The sequence below is a fragment of the Montipora foliosa genome, chromosome 3 (assembly GCF_036669935.1).
Source record: "Montipora foliosa isolate CH-2021 chromosome 3, ASM3666993v2, whole genome shotgun sequence".
Classification (NCBI taxonomy): Eukaryota; Metazoa; Cnidaria; class Anthozoa; order Scleractinia; family Acroporidae; genus Montipora; species Montipora foliosa.
The window spans coordinates 11,538,973-11,556,472 of record NC_090871.1 but is presented as its reverse complement, the minus strand read 5'-3'; the positions used below and the strand labels follow the sequence as shown (position 1 = coordinate 11,556,472).

Here is a 17,500-nt window from a genome sequence, read left to right as displayed (position 1 = left end):
AAATAATTATGAAAATGAAGCATAACCACGGCATAAAAATAAAATTCTCCTATAAAAAAATATATTGTCAAAGAGGCAGATCAACGCAATGATAATTTTCAATTAGCGAAGGCTCTCCAAAAATTCATTAGGTTTTCACAACTTGCGCTGCTGGTGGCGAACTTTACAGTGGCATGACAATAAAGTCAATTTTAAAGTTCTCTTTAAGACAGTTCGGTTGCCATGTAAGAGCGAGGATATTTTAGGTAAACACGGACCGGAATTTCTACAGTTTCTTTTTCGTTGGCGTGGTCTGAAAAACTGGGCTTCAGCTGAGTATCACAGGTGTGTTTGACGTTCCACAAAGGCTGGTGAGTTAAATACTTTGTCGAGACTTACTTAAAAGAAGGAAATTCTTACTAATCTAATGTTCACTCGCATATTTCTGACTTATTTAAGTGCTTTGAGTATAAAATGTCGCCACTTTATCTTGGAAAAAGTCTTCTTCGGGTAATTGAATTGATTTTTCTAGAATTAAGAACTGAGTTGTGTTACATTATTTAACAACAGTCTTCGCCGGACCGGTTTTGTACATCATTTCCACTTCTGATGTCTTTGTGAAATTGCATCATGCTTTATGGTCCTCAATTCTAACTGTACTCATATACCATTCACAGAAACTAACAAACTTAAAAAAGACTTGAATATTAATTGAGATGACACAACTGTCTTAACGGGCGATAGATAAATTTCCAAATGTACTAACATAAACAGAAACGCTAGAAACGAACAGAAAATGAACTTTCAACTGACGATGCTGACGTATTGTTTCTGAAGTTTCAAAAGGAGGTGTGAACTATCTGCCGGACTTATCAATCACAGTTTCTGGTTTTGAATTCCGTTTAAATGTATGTTGTACATGATCTCGTATAACCATTCAAATTGCCTTCGAAGAAGTGTGGATTATAACCTTTTTCCAACTTTAACCGCTCTGTCTGGCCTTGTCACGTTGTGTTGCTGTTAGCGATTGTTCGCTGGCAGATCATTTTATACAATTAACGATGGACATGAGAGAAGTTGGAAAATTGATGTCATTAATAGTTAAGCGTTAAAGTGTTTACAATTTCCCCGATGGACTTTTGTTTACTCATGCTGGTTGAACTTCAGTTCAGCTGACAACATACGAGAAATTTAGGGTCCTTGAAATCACGAAACGAACTTATTCCCTTCGTTTATGGAGTGCCGGTGCGAAGTAATATGATCAAGGAGTGTGTTAGGAACTGATTTCAATTTTTCCACTTCTCAAACTTTCTCTGTCTTTACAAGACTAATAAAGATTATTTGTATTCTTTCCTGTGGAATTGAAGCCACTTGTTAAAATTAAACGTTTGATTTCAGGATGTAAAAAATCGGCAACATTTGCCAAAACAACTTGTTTTGGGCATATCCCATTTCTCTAAATTGGAATAATCAAGATTGGCCGGGATAGACATTGTGGAATTTCGCATCGATTTCAATACCAGTTTTTAAATTTTCGAAACTCTGAGAAGGAATTTTCATTCTTAAAAGAAACAGAGATGTCGTCCCAAGCTTCGTGTTTCTGAGAACAATATAGTTGCCAAGGTTTCAGCAAGTAATAATGATATGCGTGAAAGTGACTATTCAGTTGCAGTTGATAATTGATTTATATTCTCGACAAAATCTCTTAGACTAGATATATCACGGAACTGAAAGCATACAGATGACCGGAACAATATTTAAAACTCAACATACGAAGTTCAACTCCGTTCCTTATATTTGATGTAAATTGAATGGGTTGACCTCAAAATGGTCAGCAAAGAATAAACTGTTGTACCATGAAAATTAAATGCCTCAATTTAGTAAATTTAAATTGTTGTCAAAGGGTGGATTGAAGAAACCTTTTTGGAGGTCAGGTTAGGATTACTTTTGGTCATTATATATGGCTATCAATTATCAATTATTATGCCAGAGTAAATAATTAAAAGAATTGTGTTGGATTGAGCATATTCATCATTATAGTGAGGTGGTGAAGACATTATAGATCTGGCCTAGACTTTTCAAAAGGTGGATAACGCTCGCTATCCACCGAATAAATCACTATCCAGCTGGGCTCAGTTGTTCGCCGAAGGGTGGATAGCGCGCTCCACTGGATAACTCAATAGGTTTTGCTAGTGTGTGTCCGCTGGATAGTGGATAGCCTTATCCACCTTTTGAACAACCGAGGCCTGATAAACACTAGCAAAGCCAATTGAGTTATCCAGCGGATAGTGATTTATCCAGTGGATAAAGCACTCCACCCTTCCGAACAACTAAGGACATGAGGGTTCGAGTCGAGTACCGGTAAATGCATAGTACAGTTTGTTCCCTTACTATGTTGTAATGTTGAGACTGATGAACATGATAAGAAACGTTGAGAAGATGTGTTGAGATGCGTAAGACAGAGCTTGAGGGAAGATATAAGTGTTTTCAACCCTTTTTCGGAGGGTTGATAGCTGATTGAAACTAAGTAGAGTAAATATTCAGCCTAGGTAAAATGAGGATCCCAATTTCAACTAAGTAAAAACGGATTCAACCTCAGAGTGGAATTTGACCTACGACAGATACACCACTAGGTGAACGCGCGCGAACATTGGCGTCTTTGTAAACGAGCTCAAAGGTCCACTTATATTCCTATGGAAACCCTATGGTCTTTTTGCACTGTGGAATGGTTTTCGTTTTGTGTACACGTAGTAAGAAGTTTTGCCTTTTGCGTTGGTTCATTGCATTATTACTAACCTTGGTGACTGGCTTAACTTGAATCTCGAGCCGCATTCGCAGCCATGCAAAGGTGAAAGCGACAGATCAATTATGGTGAATTGCTCTCACCGTGGTTCTTTCACGGATTCGTTCTGGTTGTCTCATTCAATTATCTTTTCATACCAAATGAAATAATTAAAGATCTCTTTATTGAGTATTTTAGACAATATTTCCACATCGTTGACGATCGTAATCTATTTGAAATTCACAACACTCTCATTCATGCGTTTAAATAAGCGGTCTAAGCCAGGCTGGAACAGCTTGGCTTAGGAAAGCAGTGTTGAAGGAACCACGCGAATTTTTGTAGACAAATGAGGTGGGCGGGTGGGCCAGTCCTTCACGACTGCTCCGATGACTGAAAAGTAAGCTATAAAGGCGTGTTCTGCTCCAATCCTGTATTTACAGTCCTGCTATACCATAGTGACGTACCTGCGTGCATTCAATCCTCTGAAGTATTCTATTTTTCGCGTTTTACTTTCGCATATCATTACGAGTCTTATGAATAGTAATTTTTATCGTATCTGTTAGAAACTCCGCTGGCTGTGATTGGCCAGTTAAGCGGACCGCATTAAGTTTGTTTCGGTTGCTTGATACAAAAGCCTGGGAACATATTGAAATACCTTAATTAAGCTCGTGTTCTCGGGCCTTACCTTGACTTACGGCTTCCTTTTCTTTTTGTCACAACCGATGGCCTTAAAATTGATTTGGAAAAAAAAAAAAAAACTCTTTCCGTATCTAATTGTGAGTCCTCTTAACTCTCTTAGTGGCATTTATTTTATTTCCATTTGTAGGTAAAAAAGGCCGTTAACATGCCATCGGTTATCCTCCTTTTACTGGCTTCAATCAGCGGTAAGTATTAAAATCCCGGAATCAGTTTTCGGAAATCTCATAAGTTGCGTCTCGAATCCGAAGCACGCAATTTACGGAATACCTCCCTTGCACCTGTTTTTAAGCGCAAATGTCCCACAGATGTCTTTACGTTCTCTTGTGATTGCCTATTTTATTTTCTCCATCTTTCAATGCGATCAGCTAACTCTACTATCAAGACTTCGATTAAGTGCTCTCAACTGAACATCACATATTAAATGAAAGGTTTTACAACTGAACCCACTGGGAACTCGGAAAAATCCGAGCCCCAGATGGGATTCGAACCCACGACTGAGCTACTGGAGACTCTATGGTGAGCAAGGGTAAAATGTGGATCTTTGACTCGAGCTGCATCACGCAGTTACAGCCACATTTCACCCTTGCTCACCACGGAGTCTCCAGTACCACAGTGGTTATAGGATCCGACTAGATCGCGGAGGGTTGTGGGTTCGAATCCCATCATTTGTGGGCTCGGATTTTTCCGAGTTCCCGGTGGGTTCAATTGTAAAATCTTTTATTTGATATGTGAAAATCATTCTCTCATTCACTCACCTGGGTTGGTTGGTTGGCCGCATTGTATATATGTCTTAATGAGACTGCGCGATGCAGTTATGAGCTACGCTGTTAGTCATTATTTGACTCTGTAGCTGCGTGTATCAGCTCGAGTTAAAGACCCACATTTCACCCTTGCTCAATATAGAGTCTCCAGTACCTCAGTGGTTAGAGCATTCGACTAGCTCACGGAAGGTTGTGGCTTCGGAACCCATCTGGAGCTCACATTATTCCGAGTTCCCAGTAGGTAGAATTGTAAAACCTTTCATTCAATATGTGTAAATCATTCTCACATTCGCCCACAATTGAACATCGGTCCGAGTATAGATTAATTCTCTTCAAAAATCTTAGTGTTGAGCAACTTACTATATATTTGCCATTTGCTTAAGTAATTTTGCTGCCATTTTCTAGAGTCCTTAATATTAACGGTCTTGTTTTTATTTTTCGATGCAAAGGAGCTGTGTTTGCAGAATTCGGTGAGTGCCTTTTTAGTTACATTCGTCAATTTGTTGTACCTTGAAACACTCAGGCATCCGTAAAGATTTGTACGAGCCAAACTAATTCAAGACCTGGAAAGCTCTATACAATAAAGAAAATTCAATTTTCATCCCTAAAATATCCTGCTTGCTGTGCTAAAACTAGGGTTTGTAATCTGGTCAGTAAATTGCTTAGTTTCGTGGGATGTAGCCCGGGAGGAGCCCGGGCTCAGCGAGCAAAAATTTATACTAGTTCAGTTTTATTATTTTCTTTGTTTCAGATTATCGTAATGAATATTAGACAAAAAAAAAAATAAAAAGTTAGAAAAATTTGAACAGAACAGAAAAGAAAAACAACTGTTAGGTATGGCTGCCTACTAAATCAATGGATTTTTTGCGCTGTTTATGAGTATGTGGGGAAAAGCACTGTTATTGAAATCCTAAAAGAAAATTGTGAGTAACCACTTATTTTTCAAAGATAATTAATCAACAATATTTGTAAAAAGCTTTAAAATACAAAGCAATGTAACTATGGCGTTCCTTCCCAAATTGAAGCTTTAGTATCGCTGAAAATGCATGGTTACCCCAAATTTTCTTTTTGGATACCAAGAGCACTTGCTAATTTCTGATTTCTTTAGTGTGTAGACCGCGCAAAAATATCCTTGTATTAGTAAGCAGCACCCACGGGAAAGGCGAGTATCTCGTATGAGCAATAATAATACTAAGCACCGCCCTCAAGATTCTCGACTGGTCGGAGGTAGGCCAGTTGGTTATTTGCAATTGCGGCCGAGAAGTGGAACCAGGGACTACCAGGATCAAATTGAACAATTGGTCAGAACCGGTCTTGAATACGGGATCTCCACATTTCAAGGCAAGCACCCTAACCATTGATTCGCAATACCTCCTTCAGTTTGCATACACAAAAACAGGGTTCTAAAAAGCTCTGCAAAGTTATAAACGTAGTTATACGTTTTACAAATTTTCAGATAATCCGTGCGACAAAGGGATTGATCTGGGATTCATTGTGGACAGATCTAAAAGTGTGGGAAAGAACAACTACATCATGTTGAAAAGTGCATTGAAGACTTTTGTTGGCAAATTCAACGTCACACCAGAGACTACCCGCATGTCAATGATTTTTTACGCCGACGTACCCAAACTCCTTTTCAATTTTACCGACTCACGGTATCACAGCAACGAGGCCATCAAAGCCAAAATTGATTCTATCAGTGACAAACTTATTCTCGGTACCAGAACCGACTTGGCTCTGATGGAAGCCCACGATGATATGTTTCATGGCGTGAACGATAGGCTGCAGCGACCCAATGTTCTGGTGGTGTTTACAGACGGAAATACTGCAAAGGAATCAGCACCCTACAGTGAGACCGTCCCGCCTCTTGAGGTAATATGCTAACATTCAATTGTTAATGGCTAACGAGTTTTCCTTTTTGGATAGTCGGAAGGAGTTATCCACAGAGAGGAGAAGTCAAACAAAAGGTACTGAAACCTGGAGCCGAGGGTAGGACTCCCTCTTTTTAAGTCTCTCAAAAAAGCAACTTAGTCAGATGTCAGTCAACAGAAGATGTAAATTCGTGTCCCTCGTTAATAAATAGATTGTTGATAAAGTTTTCTCATTCCTCTCAACGAGGACCATAGCTTCCAGTCCTCTAGTCCTGTCGAGTTCAGTATCAAAGTTAATAGGAACAGAATTATAGGTAAAATTAGTAAAATCAATTAATCTTTTACTAGCAACGTTTAACGACTTAGCCCTGATAACGCTTAAAATTCCACTGTTTAGGATGTGAGAAATTATGTAATTCCTTATTTCCTTTTAAGTGATCTATTAATTAAAGTCATCAGCTAATTGGGGGTACTACATTTCAACTTTGAAAGAACAAAACAGATGAAATTAAAGAGTTGGTTTTAGACGTGAGGGGAAAACCGGGCTACTCGTAGAAAGTCCTTTCGTAACAGAGAAAGAAACCAAACATGGCTTACCCATATTTAACTCTGATTTCAGGAACAAACCCGGGGGACATATTGGTTGAAAATGCGTGGCTTCACTGCGCCAGCTCTGCTCCCTATCTTGCTCACTTCTGCGCCAACTAAACTGCCAATATTTCGCATTACTCGACCAACCCTGCTGCCTATATTGTTCACCACTGCGCCAGTTCTGCTCCCCGCTATGTCTCACTACTGTGTCAGCCCTACTCCCCACATGGTTCAATAATGCGTCAATCCTACCTTCCGGCTATATTCTTCGCTCTGCGCCAGCCCTGCTCCATATGGCCCACCACTGCGCCAACCTTGCTGCCCATAATTCTCGCCACTTTGATCCATTACCGTGTATCATCTAATTCGTTATATTTCGTTTGTCTCTTCAAAGGACAGGGGAGTAAACATCATTGCAGTTGGTATTGGAAGGAGGATTGCAAAAAAAGAGTTGGAGAATATTGCTGGCAACCGTGGATCAGTTATACAAGTTGCAGACTTTGAGGCGCTTGCTAAAAACCTCAACGTAATTCTGAAGGAAGTTTGTGGTGAGTGTGTCCTTTTATTGCGGTTCTGGTCGTTAATTTATACATGAGATAAAGTTGAAAGAATGAAAAATGTTTTTTGAGAGATGATTATTGGTAATCGTGGTGGTAAATAACAAAGAAAATGTACAGTAATCGTTTGTCTCATGATGTGGTGACTTATTAAGTTGTAGTTCGGGCCATTTCGATCGCGATCTACGCCGTGATCTACATCTAGTTGATTGACATATGTTGGTTGATGGATGGATGGAGCGATTACTTGATTGGTTACTTTAGGGACTGTTGATTGATTAATGAACAATTGAGTGACTTACTGACTGGCTTCCTGGTTGTCTACCTGACCAGTTGTATGAGTTACTGACTCCATGAATGGTTCGTAATTCACTGGCTGATATGATGTTTGACTGGGATGCTGATTGGTTCGTGAGTCCAACTGTTTGTCTGTCGGTCGATTTATTGACCTTGGTAAATCAATACAGACAATGATGGAATGTGGTATGTCTAGACTTATTACTTAGACTTAGCTTTCAAAATTTCATCCTTGTAGTTATCAACGGTGGCTACACCGCGTGGTCGACCTGGTCAGAATGTAGCGCAACATGTGGAGATGGATTCAAAACACGATCTCGAAATTGTACAAATCCAGAGCCGGAAGGAGGAGGAAAGAACTGTGACGACATTGGTCTACCTGACGAACAAAAGGAATGCGACCTGCCAGCTTGCAAAGGCTGTAAGTTTTAACTTCGTTCTATACCGGTTCACATGCCTCTGAGTGTTGTAGCTTTAATAATATGGACTTATTCTATACTCTTATACTTCCGAGCTAAATATATAGAGGATATTACACGCGTACGGTGGCGAGAAGATACGAATTTTATGTTTGAGTGGTTAGAACGACCACTCTTGTCACATACGAAAAATACTCCATTCGGTTCCCGGATGTAGTAGTCGTGTTGATTCTAAGTGTGTTTTAGTTCCCGATAAAACTCTCTCAGTCTTTTTTTTATAAGAACCACTTTTTTTTTTATAAGAACGCTGAGGCTGAGCTTAACCAAAGTTTTACAACATACTAAGAACATACCCAGGCATGAGAGTTACGGTTAACAATATTTTTATTTCACTCGGATGATTTGTTTTCTTTTTTGGGTGTGTGTTTGTGAGTAGTATACAGCTGTTTCGGGAAAGGTTGTCCAAAAGAAGCGTAAGAGAGTTCGCGACAATGCTGGAAATAAGTATGGGAGATATTCAATAAATAAATTCAACTTGTAGTGAATGCCCAGAATCGAAGATGCTCCGACCGTCCAATGAAGACCTACGATGGCGAGCTGTTTGGATGAAAGAGTTCTTTGGATATAGCGTTGATGAAGTGCAGTACGTGCAGGCTTATGTTGAAGCCCTCTCCCGTCATCACGCTACCAAAACACGACCAAAAACAAAAGGGGTCATTAGCAAAAATGATGGCTCTGCACGTTCGCCATGATTTTTTGGTACATTTCTCCGACTTTCTCTGCAAAACATGACATAGAATAAGTAAGGTAAAAGTCGTCAGAATCATGCTTTGTCTGTGAATCCTAACCTTTCGTTACTAATTCATGGCCTGGATCATTTGCCTGAATTTTAATACTCACTCATATCTAAATATCAGTAATATAGCATGACCATGTATTTCTAGGTGACCTTTTCGATAGCATTGCCGTCATGTTTTCGCTGATTCAAACTGACAGTTTACCATAATGCCTTTCGGCATTTTCGCGTACCCTTTTATGATTCTTTCGGACAACCTTCTCGAAACAGCTGTAAACAAAGGTATATGCAGTCTAACAGAAATTTAACACAAATAATTAGGGACTTTTATAAGGATGTGGTGTTCTTATTGCATGATATTTTGAAGAACAATTCGGTTTGTAGTCGAACTTAGTATACAAGACAAGTTTAGGCTCAAATTCTAAACAAATAAGAACGTTCAGCCTCAAAATTACACATTCTTATATAACGAAGAGTGTATCCAAAGCGGGAATAATGAGCCTTATCTAGCTTAACACCTGTACTCTTGTGGGACAGGGATGGCACAGTGGTGAGAGCACCCGTCTTTCACTAATGTGGCCCGGGTTGGCGTCACACGTAGGTTAAGATTGTAAGTTTTCTACTTAGCTCCAAGAGGAATTTCTCTGGGTATTCTGGGTTTTCCCTCTCCTCGAAAACCAGCCTACGATTTGATATGAGTTGATTTGATTTGATTTGATTTCTGTACAACGGTGTCCCCAATTATTACCCCAGCATTAAATACAAGTGACACTTAGATAAAATTCGTTATTAGAGCGGTTTTCAATTGAGTGTCGAAAGTAATTAGTGAATTGCTTTGGTTTTGCATTACTTCACTCAGCGATTGGTTCAAAGTTCTCGCGCCACCTTTTCAACCAATTACAAGTGAAACCAAAACCAATTGTGGCTCCCGCTTTGTGTCGGCTAAGTGTGATCACTTTAAGTTTTGATTGGCTTTACTGGGTTTTCTGTGTCCGTTTTGATTGGCCAAATTAATTACTTTGATTTTGGTTTTACGACACGGGGGACGGGGGTGCTCGTCGTACCTTTTAGGGGTTTAAAAAACCGGTTCTGGTACCTCTTAGGGTGGTCAGCCTAAAAAGGTCCACAGCGGGAGCTTTAGAGGTACCTTTTAGGGTACGTATACTGAGCCGAAAAAATTAAACCCATAATCTGGTACCTTTTATGGGTGAACGCCCACAAGACAGAATCTTGGTACCTCTTAGGGCCGATTTACACGGTACGCATGCGACAAGCTCACGGAAGGCCTACTACATGACTTAAGATTGTCGCAGCGTTTTAAAACATGTTTTAAAATGCTACGACATTTTTTCTGACGTACACAACAATCGTAAATTATGCATGTCGTGGGCTTGTCGTAAGCCCAAAAATCGTACCGTGTAAATCGGCCCTTAGAGGTTCTTTTCAAATTTTCCGACGAGCACTCCCGTCCTTTTTATATGGGAATCCCCCCCCGGAGGGGGGGGAGGGTGTCATCTTTGTCAATACCGTGAACCATTGAAGTATCGAATCGAAGCTTACAGAGTTTACAGGAAAACCGTTTGTAGCCGTAGAGTCAATGCTTTATTGCAGTGATAATTTAATTATAAAGACAGACCGATCTGAAATGTCAACGTTTACATGACAGTTATTGAGATATTCAAGCACAGTATAATCATTTCACGAAAACTAACGGAAGAATGAACATAGAGTGCTTCGACGAGCTAAACTTCCTTTTCTCGGATGGCTTTCCCGTAAATTTAACACTCAGTGAAAACGAACTGAAACTATTAAAAACTGGCCGGCTTTCTGCCTCTTAACAGCCACAACAGACAGATGCTTATCAAACTGAAAATCTTACAGGGCACGTCCGAACCTCATTAAGATACTTACTCTAAAATTAAACTAGTCCAGTGTAATGACTTCTTGCCGAGTACTAACTTGGCAAGCTCCTTACTGTTATTTTAAAGCACCATGCACCAAGATATCGTTTTAAGCTACGACGAAGTTTACAAGTGGTCATCACGAAGAAACGTCGTTAATGATTAACTATGAAAGATCTTTGACTCTATATTAATTACTTTACAGCAATTAACGGCGGATATACGCGATGGACAACATGGACCCAATGTTCTAAGACTTGTGGCACAAGTGTGAGGATCCGGTACCGGAGCTGTACCAATCCACCTCCATTCGGAAATGGAAAGAACTGCGATCGTTTCGGTGGTCCACGAGAGGTGAAGAAGTGCAAAGCAAAAAAATGTGTTAAAAGTAAGAGAGAAGGTGTTATTGTTGGACCAATATTTATTTTCGTCGCTCTTTAATGATGACTATTAAATTCTCTGGACATCAGTGAGTCAAGAAGAGAAAATTGCTCACCTTTGTTATATTTGTTTACACATGTCTACAAGGCTTTAACTATTTTACTGTGGCCGGGAGAGGGAGGGTGAGTTTATCCAAACAGAAAAATAAACCATATTTCAAAGAACAAAATTAGACAAACTGTACAACCTATTTGGCCCGAAATTTCTGAAATTCTGAAGAAACAATCCTGGAGATTTAAATTTAATATTCATGTCCTCTAATTTATGCACATGCAACATAGACGGAGACATTTTGCGCTGATTGGCTAAGAGGCTTTTTTAAAATTTACGCACATGTGCGTTGATTGTCTAGGAGGCGCAATACATGGCGGGAATATAATGTTGATCTGAATAAAGAGGGTAGGACGAGAAGACGATATCTCCTTTTGGAGATATAAGCTTAAGAGTTGAAGCCTATGGGTCACGTTTATTTCTTGTTCCATTATCATAAACTGGAGAAAATTCTGGTCAGTACGCAGCTATAAAACAATGGACCGAAACAAACAACCAATCAACGATGGACCCTAACCCTAAAAACAATGGAGCTGCGTCCTAAAGGGATCCACTGAGATTGTAAAGAGCTGCGTCCTATCTCGAAAATTCAATATTTCTTCTTTGTTTGTTTTTATGTTCCTTACTCATTGTTCATTTTTTGAATTTTTTGGTCAGAGCCTGCACCTTGTCAGGAGGGTATCGACCTGGGCATCTTGATCGATCACTCCAACAGCATCAGATACCGTCACATTAAGCGCCTATATAAACAATTCATGCCAGCTTTCCTCAAGAACATGAAGATGTCAAAGAAGAAAACACGTGTTGCTGTCATTAAATACAACAAAGAGGCAATCCTTCTCAACAAATTTAAAGGGAAGATGTCTTGGTCATATAAAACGGCAGCATCTTTCTTCTCAAACTATAAACCAAAGCTAAGCAAGTTAACACGAACGGACTTGGGGCTGAAGGCAGCGCATAACAATTTATTCATAAGGAAAAGCGGCGAAAGGCGAAACAGACAAAACGTCTTGCTGACTTTCACAGATGGTCGAACATATCCTCGTAGATTCATTCGTAGCGTGTTGAGAGAAATACCTATTCTGAGGGTAAGTTATCTTAAGGCAGATTATTTTAAAAGTATTTCGAAAAGAGAGTACGACCGCACTTTGAAAGAGATAAGAATACTGGTAACTCGCAAAACACAGGCGACCAACCGGCCGAAAAGTCGTCCCCAGACTTTTTTGGGCAATAGTTTCCAGGCTACCCCCAGAATATCCAATCTGTTTGGTCTTATGAAAAACCTTTCCAAGTATTCCTGTTAATCTTTAATCGAAGTAGGAATGCACAGAAAGGTCCCAAAATAAGGAATTACTTAATTATTTTATTAATATGTAGCTTGCGATTATCCGGCTTATATCCTCTCAGTTACTGTTTCTTGTAGTTTTGCTTGCCTTGTCTGGTTCTTCTGTGTTCTCCTTTCTTTCTGTTTGGTGGTTGTAGACGAAGAAAGCCTGTCACATGGTTGCTGTTGGATACGGCATGCCGAGCAAGATAAACATGACTCAACTTCAAGAGATTGCAGGCGACAATGTGCTCAAAGTCACCAAACCGAGAATGATTAAAAGGATGGCTAAATCAATCAAGAATACCGTTTGCCGTAAGTGATTCAAAACCTTATTCTTCCTCCATTCAACGTTTTAGTTGAAAGAGCGCTGCGACCTTCAGTGGAAGCGAATCTAAGGAAGCGAAGAACTGCTACCACAAGTGACTCGAGTGACCGCTTCTGAAATCTGGTTGTTTCCAATATTCATTCGGTCTTTGCTTTCTGCTTTATTTTGTGTAACATAAACGGATACACCCTGCGTTGATGGGTTAAGAGGCTCAATGATTGGAGGGAAAGTTGTTCCATATAAGGGCAGTATGGGAGGCGCGGTGGCCTCATGGTAAGTGTGCTCGACTCCGGATCGAGTTGTCCGGGTTCGGGGCCTGGCCGGGGACATTGTCTTGTGTTCTTCGGGAAGACACTTTACTCTCACGGTGCTTCTCTCCACCCAGGTGTATAAATGGGTACCGGCGCAATGCTGGGGGTAACCCTGCGATAGACTAGCATCCCATCCAGGGGGAGCATAAATACTCCTAGTCGCTTCATGGTACGGAAACCGGAGATAAGCGCCGGCCTTAATGGGCCTTCAGGCTCGTAACAGAGACTTTACTTTACTTTATAAGGGCAGTATAGCTCTTTTTCAAAATCACGTGACGTTTTTTTTTCTGCCGCGGACAAAAAGCGACATGAAGATTTTCCACGGTTGCTTGCTTGAAAACTCTGGAATTATTTCGAAGAAGGCTTCAGAGCTCCAAAAGTATCCTCTCTATGTATTTCTAATTCATCAGAATCTAGTATTTCAACCTATTTCTTCTTCTTATGTAGGTGTTGATGGTGGATACAACCAGTGGAGCATGTGGTCTCTATGCAGCGCTACATGCGGTATTGGTGTGAAGATCCGAAGCAGACTCTGCAACTCGCCGCCTCCTCGCAAGGGAGGAAAGGCCTGTTCAAGACTCGGAAAACCATATGAGACAGTTGAATGTGATGAGGGAGAATGTCCAGAACGTACGTAAAAGACAAGAAAACTACATGGAAAATTGGAAAAAGGAATCTAGGGAACCGTTTCTGGAAAGTCCCGACAACGTTTCGGGCCCCAAGAGCCATTTATACCAAATTGCCATCCGCCTGTTTTGATATATAGCGACATCTTCAGTAAGGCTAGGGTTTCCGCAAGTCTTAAGATTCCTAAAGTCTTACCTTTTCATCCTCGCTCCGACGAGGACGATATACCTAAAGTTTTTCCAACCGGCAATCGTCCCCTAATAATAAAACATGAGCATGCAGGACACTAAAGCACCAGTGCTCTAGTTGGGAGAAGTTAGACATGGAGTTCTATATGAGATTGCACGCGGCTATCTTTGGTCGTGGAAATCTTAGACTCAATTTCCACCACCCCCTCGAGTCCAGTCTTTCTTCGCGTCCTCGCAAGGACACCCACCACAGTAGTAACTCCACTCAACAGGGTGCAATACTTGTGACGAGCAGCAAAGCGTGCGCGTGAGAATAAATTTATTACCCTGTCCTACTCTCATTATTTTTAAAACTGAACTTTAGATTTGGTCTGTTTGTGGCCTCCCCCGTAATTGGTCAAGAAGAGTCACTTGGGGCAGATAAAGGCGAACAAATTCATTCTTTTATTGACCTAGAATTTCTTGTTATCTTTCCAGCGCCCCTACCATGTGATCACAAGAAGCTGGATGTGTGCATGATTGTGGACGCTTCAGTGAGCGTTAGAGTTCCTAATTATGTTCGCGTCAAGACCTTCCTCACCCAATTCGTCCATTACTTTCCGACCAACACACATTTCAGCCTCATTACCTACGCCAGGAATGCTACTTTGCGATGCAAGTTCTCAGACCAACAGTGCCAGAACGCAGAAAGTACACGCGATCTTATCGCGGACATACCAGACAAACTCGCGTGGGGAACTCGCACGGACAGAGCTCTGATTGCCGCAGACAAGATCGTGTTCAAACCCGAGAATGGTGACAGACCTGACGCCGAAAACTTGGTCATGGTTTTGACAGACGGAAGGACCAATAGGGGTTCAGCGTCATTTAATGATACCATTCCACCATTGAGGGTTGGTTTTGTCAGTTTTGGCAATCAATCATTTCAAAGTTGACTGTCATCTCGGTTACAAAGCGAGACCAATTGGAAGCGTTTCTTCATAGCTACTTTTAGTTCATGAAAAATGATTCGCGCCTGATTTCGCTGTGAAACGATGCTGTAGTTAATTCGAAAATGGTCTTACAAAATCATACATTCGTTGAATGAACGCGAAAATATAGTTAACTTGGATCGGTGAGACTGCCAGCCTCTGCGGCGCCTTCTTCTATTTTCTTCAGTTGCAAAATGAATTATAGGATACGCAGAGGTCACTTCAGTGTTTGCAAAATTATCCAATTATCCCAAAGAGAATCAGATAAATAAGCCAGATAAATATATTCAATTCTCCCCGTGTCCTTGTCAGTTTGCACTCGAGCAAAAAAATCATCTTAAAAAAGATAGTCATGGTTACCTGCAAAAAGGCCGGAGATAATTAAAAAATTAAAATTAGGAATTAATATTAACAAAGATAATTATTATATCTCTTGGTGAGCAAATGCACGGGTGAAGTCGGGAAGTCGGGGGGAAGTCATGCCGTTAAATACCGCATGCCAAATTGATCAATCACAGATAGCGCGCTTACAAGAGAGAGAGAGAGAGAGGGAAAGAGAAAGAGAGAGAGAGAGATCGAGAGCGCCTTTAAATCTCCCCATTTTCTTGAGTGGGGAAAGGAAAGGCCCCTGTAAACCAGATTAACAGATTCACTGTTTCTCAAACTGCACGGGGTGCTTGGTTCACAGAGTGGCAGAGTCACGTCTGCGACATGCTCTTTAATCGCTTCGCAAATTAACCACTAATTCCGCAAGAAAAGCTTCTGGCATATAGAGCATGGTTCAATAAATGTATTAGGACAATCCTAAATATTTGAAATTTACTAAGGCAAGCTAATCAGTTGTTTCGTTTGTATCCTTAGGAAGGCAAAAATGCCACCGTGTTGGCCTTTGGTGTTGGACCATCCATTCGCGAGTTGGACCTCAACGAGATTGCCGGAGAGAAGAAGTGGTTCTACGTTGAACGATTCGATCAAATGAAGGAAAGAATTCCAGACATCCTACATGCGGCTTGCAATGAAACTTCTCCTAGTCCACTGATTTAGCCCAGATTGATCAAGTTTGGAAACCAACAGAGTTCATTGTAAGTGAACTATTCTATACCTGAACATATTAAGTCAGCCTCGTCCCTGTCAAACTTACCTTTTTCGTCGCCACCTCCTTGATGAGCAATGATACCTTTGTAGTTTACTTCTTTTAATTTTTATTGTTGTTATTGCTATTGTTATTGTTATTATTGTTATTATTTATTGTAAGCGCATTGAGATTTTTAAATGCGCGCTAAGAACGTTTCTATTATTATTATTATTATTATTATTATTATTATTATTATTATTATTATTATTATTATTATTATTATCATTATTAAGTGTGTAACAAGGGGAAAATTCAATTAACCTGATAAATACTATGATTGTATGTGACTCAGGATTTTGTGGCAAAGTTGAATGCACAAAAGTCTTTCGAGCTTCTTGCTCTTTCTTGTCAACTGCCAATTTCGGTGTCTCGATCCCTCTCCTGAGGGCAGCTAATTCTTTAGCACTTGTTTAATTAAATAACTAGGTCGTCGGCATATTTTAACATCCCGCCCCAAAGGCCCTTGGTCTTTGTCGTTATCCTATTCGCTGCACCAGAGTGCAAAGCTCAACTCGTGTCTGAGTTCCTGCAGTTAAGCAGAAGGTGGATAATTATTGTACGGTCTATTAGAGCGGTTTTGAATTGGTTCCAAAAGAATAGATAAAAGAAACTTAGCGTACATGGCACTGTCATGTAGACAGAAAGTTGGTGACATACAATGAAAGCGTCGAAGTAAGAAAATGTGCTTACCCTGGCGGCTGAACTAAACCTACAAACTAAAGAAGTAGAAATTGAAACTGCAAAAGGTAAGAGGATCCGAATGGTTGATAAAATTGAGACATGATACGAAATACTTAAAGCTATATCAGTGAGTAGAATAACATTTTAATAAAGCGAAAATAAAGCGACGACAAAGCGATGGAAAGAGAACTAAAGGACACAGGTAACCGGAAAGTGTATTGCTGCTCGAGATTAAATGTGTTCGGACCTTGCTCCAATGCGCAGGAGCAGTTTTCAGGCCCGCCGCTAACCTTCACAAACAGCTAACTCATGTTGGGTTTGGTACGCACTCTCTGATGTACATCACTGCATGCCGATTTGTGAAACGGGCAAAGTGATTTCTCTCACAAGGTGTTGTCAATTTTTCCAGTCAATGTAGGATGTCTCTGATTTCGTCACATGGGCCTGAATAACTTTTGAATGTAGTCGGAAAATAGCGCGTCCCACGAGGACGTCCTTAAGGCTTCGTCACACGTTCCATCTCCATAGTTTCTATCATTTTCTTTCTTAAAATTAAAATAAGTAGAATTATTCGAATTTCAACCTGAATTTCGTTGCAGATCGTTACTGCAAATTCGAATGCTCGAACGTTTACCATGGCAATATCCGCGTTCTGGTCCGGTTGAACGTTGGCGTAACCGTTTCGTTCTGACCGCTCCTTTCTTGAATTCTTCATTTATCTCCTCCTGAAGTGATCGATTCGTTTCAAAACGAAGCAACCGCTTGTAACATTGCGATGGAGACGAACGGG

General features: G+C 40.4%; 1 protein-coding gene across 5 annotated transcripts in view; it reads left to right on the top strand.

Moving 5' to 3' along the window:
* Window positions 1–232: 232 nt before the first annotated feature.
* LOC137996762 (coadhesin-like) overlaps window positions 233–17,500 on the top strand; it is an 18,798-nt gene continuing 1,530 nt past the window's right edge. Inside the window, exons 1-12 of one of the 5 annotated variants that reach the window (XM_068842339.1) lie at window positions 259–350; window positions 3,588–3,645; window positions 4,671–4,691; window positions 5,678–6,093; window positions 7,078–7,231; window positions 7,776–7,958; window positions 10,859–11,041; window positions 11,803–12,233; window positions 12,628–12,784; window positions 13,556–13,738; window positions 14,401–14,816; window positions 15,756–15,976. In XM_068842339.1, coding sequence (XP_068698440.1) covers window positions 3,606–3,645; window positions 4,671–4,691; window positions 5,678–6,093; window positions 7,078–7,231; window positions 7,776–7,958; window positions 10,859–11,041; window positions 11,803–12,233; window positions 12,628–12,784; window positions 13,556–13,738; window positions 14,401–14,816; window positions 15,756–15,938 — 2,367 coding nt within the window. In that variant the 5' untranslated portion in view covers window positions 259–350; window positions 3,588–3,605 and the 3' untranslated portion in view covers window positions 15,939–15,976. Of the gene's footprint in view, window positions 351–2,288; window positions 2,341–3,587; window positions 3,650–4,670; window positions 4,692–5,654; window positions 6,094–7,077; window positions 7,232–7,775; window positions 7,959–10,858; window positions 11,042–11,802; window positions 12,234–12,627; window positions 12,785–13,555; window positions 13,739–14,400; window positions 14,817–15,755; window positions 15,977–17,500 lie in introns of those variants that run through there. The other 4 variants (XM_068842340.1, XM_068842341.1, XM_068842337.1 and 1 more) reach the window with 4 other exon arrangements.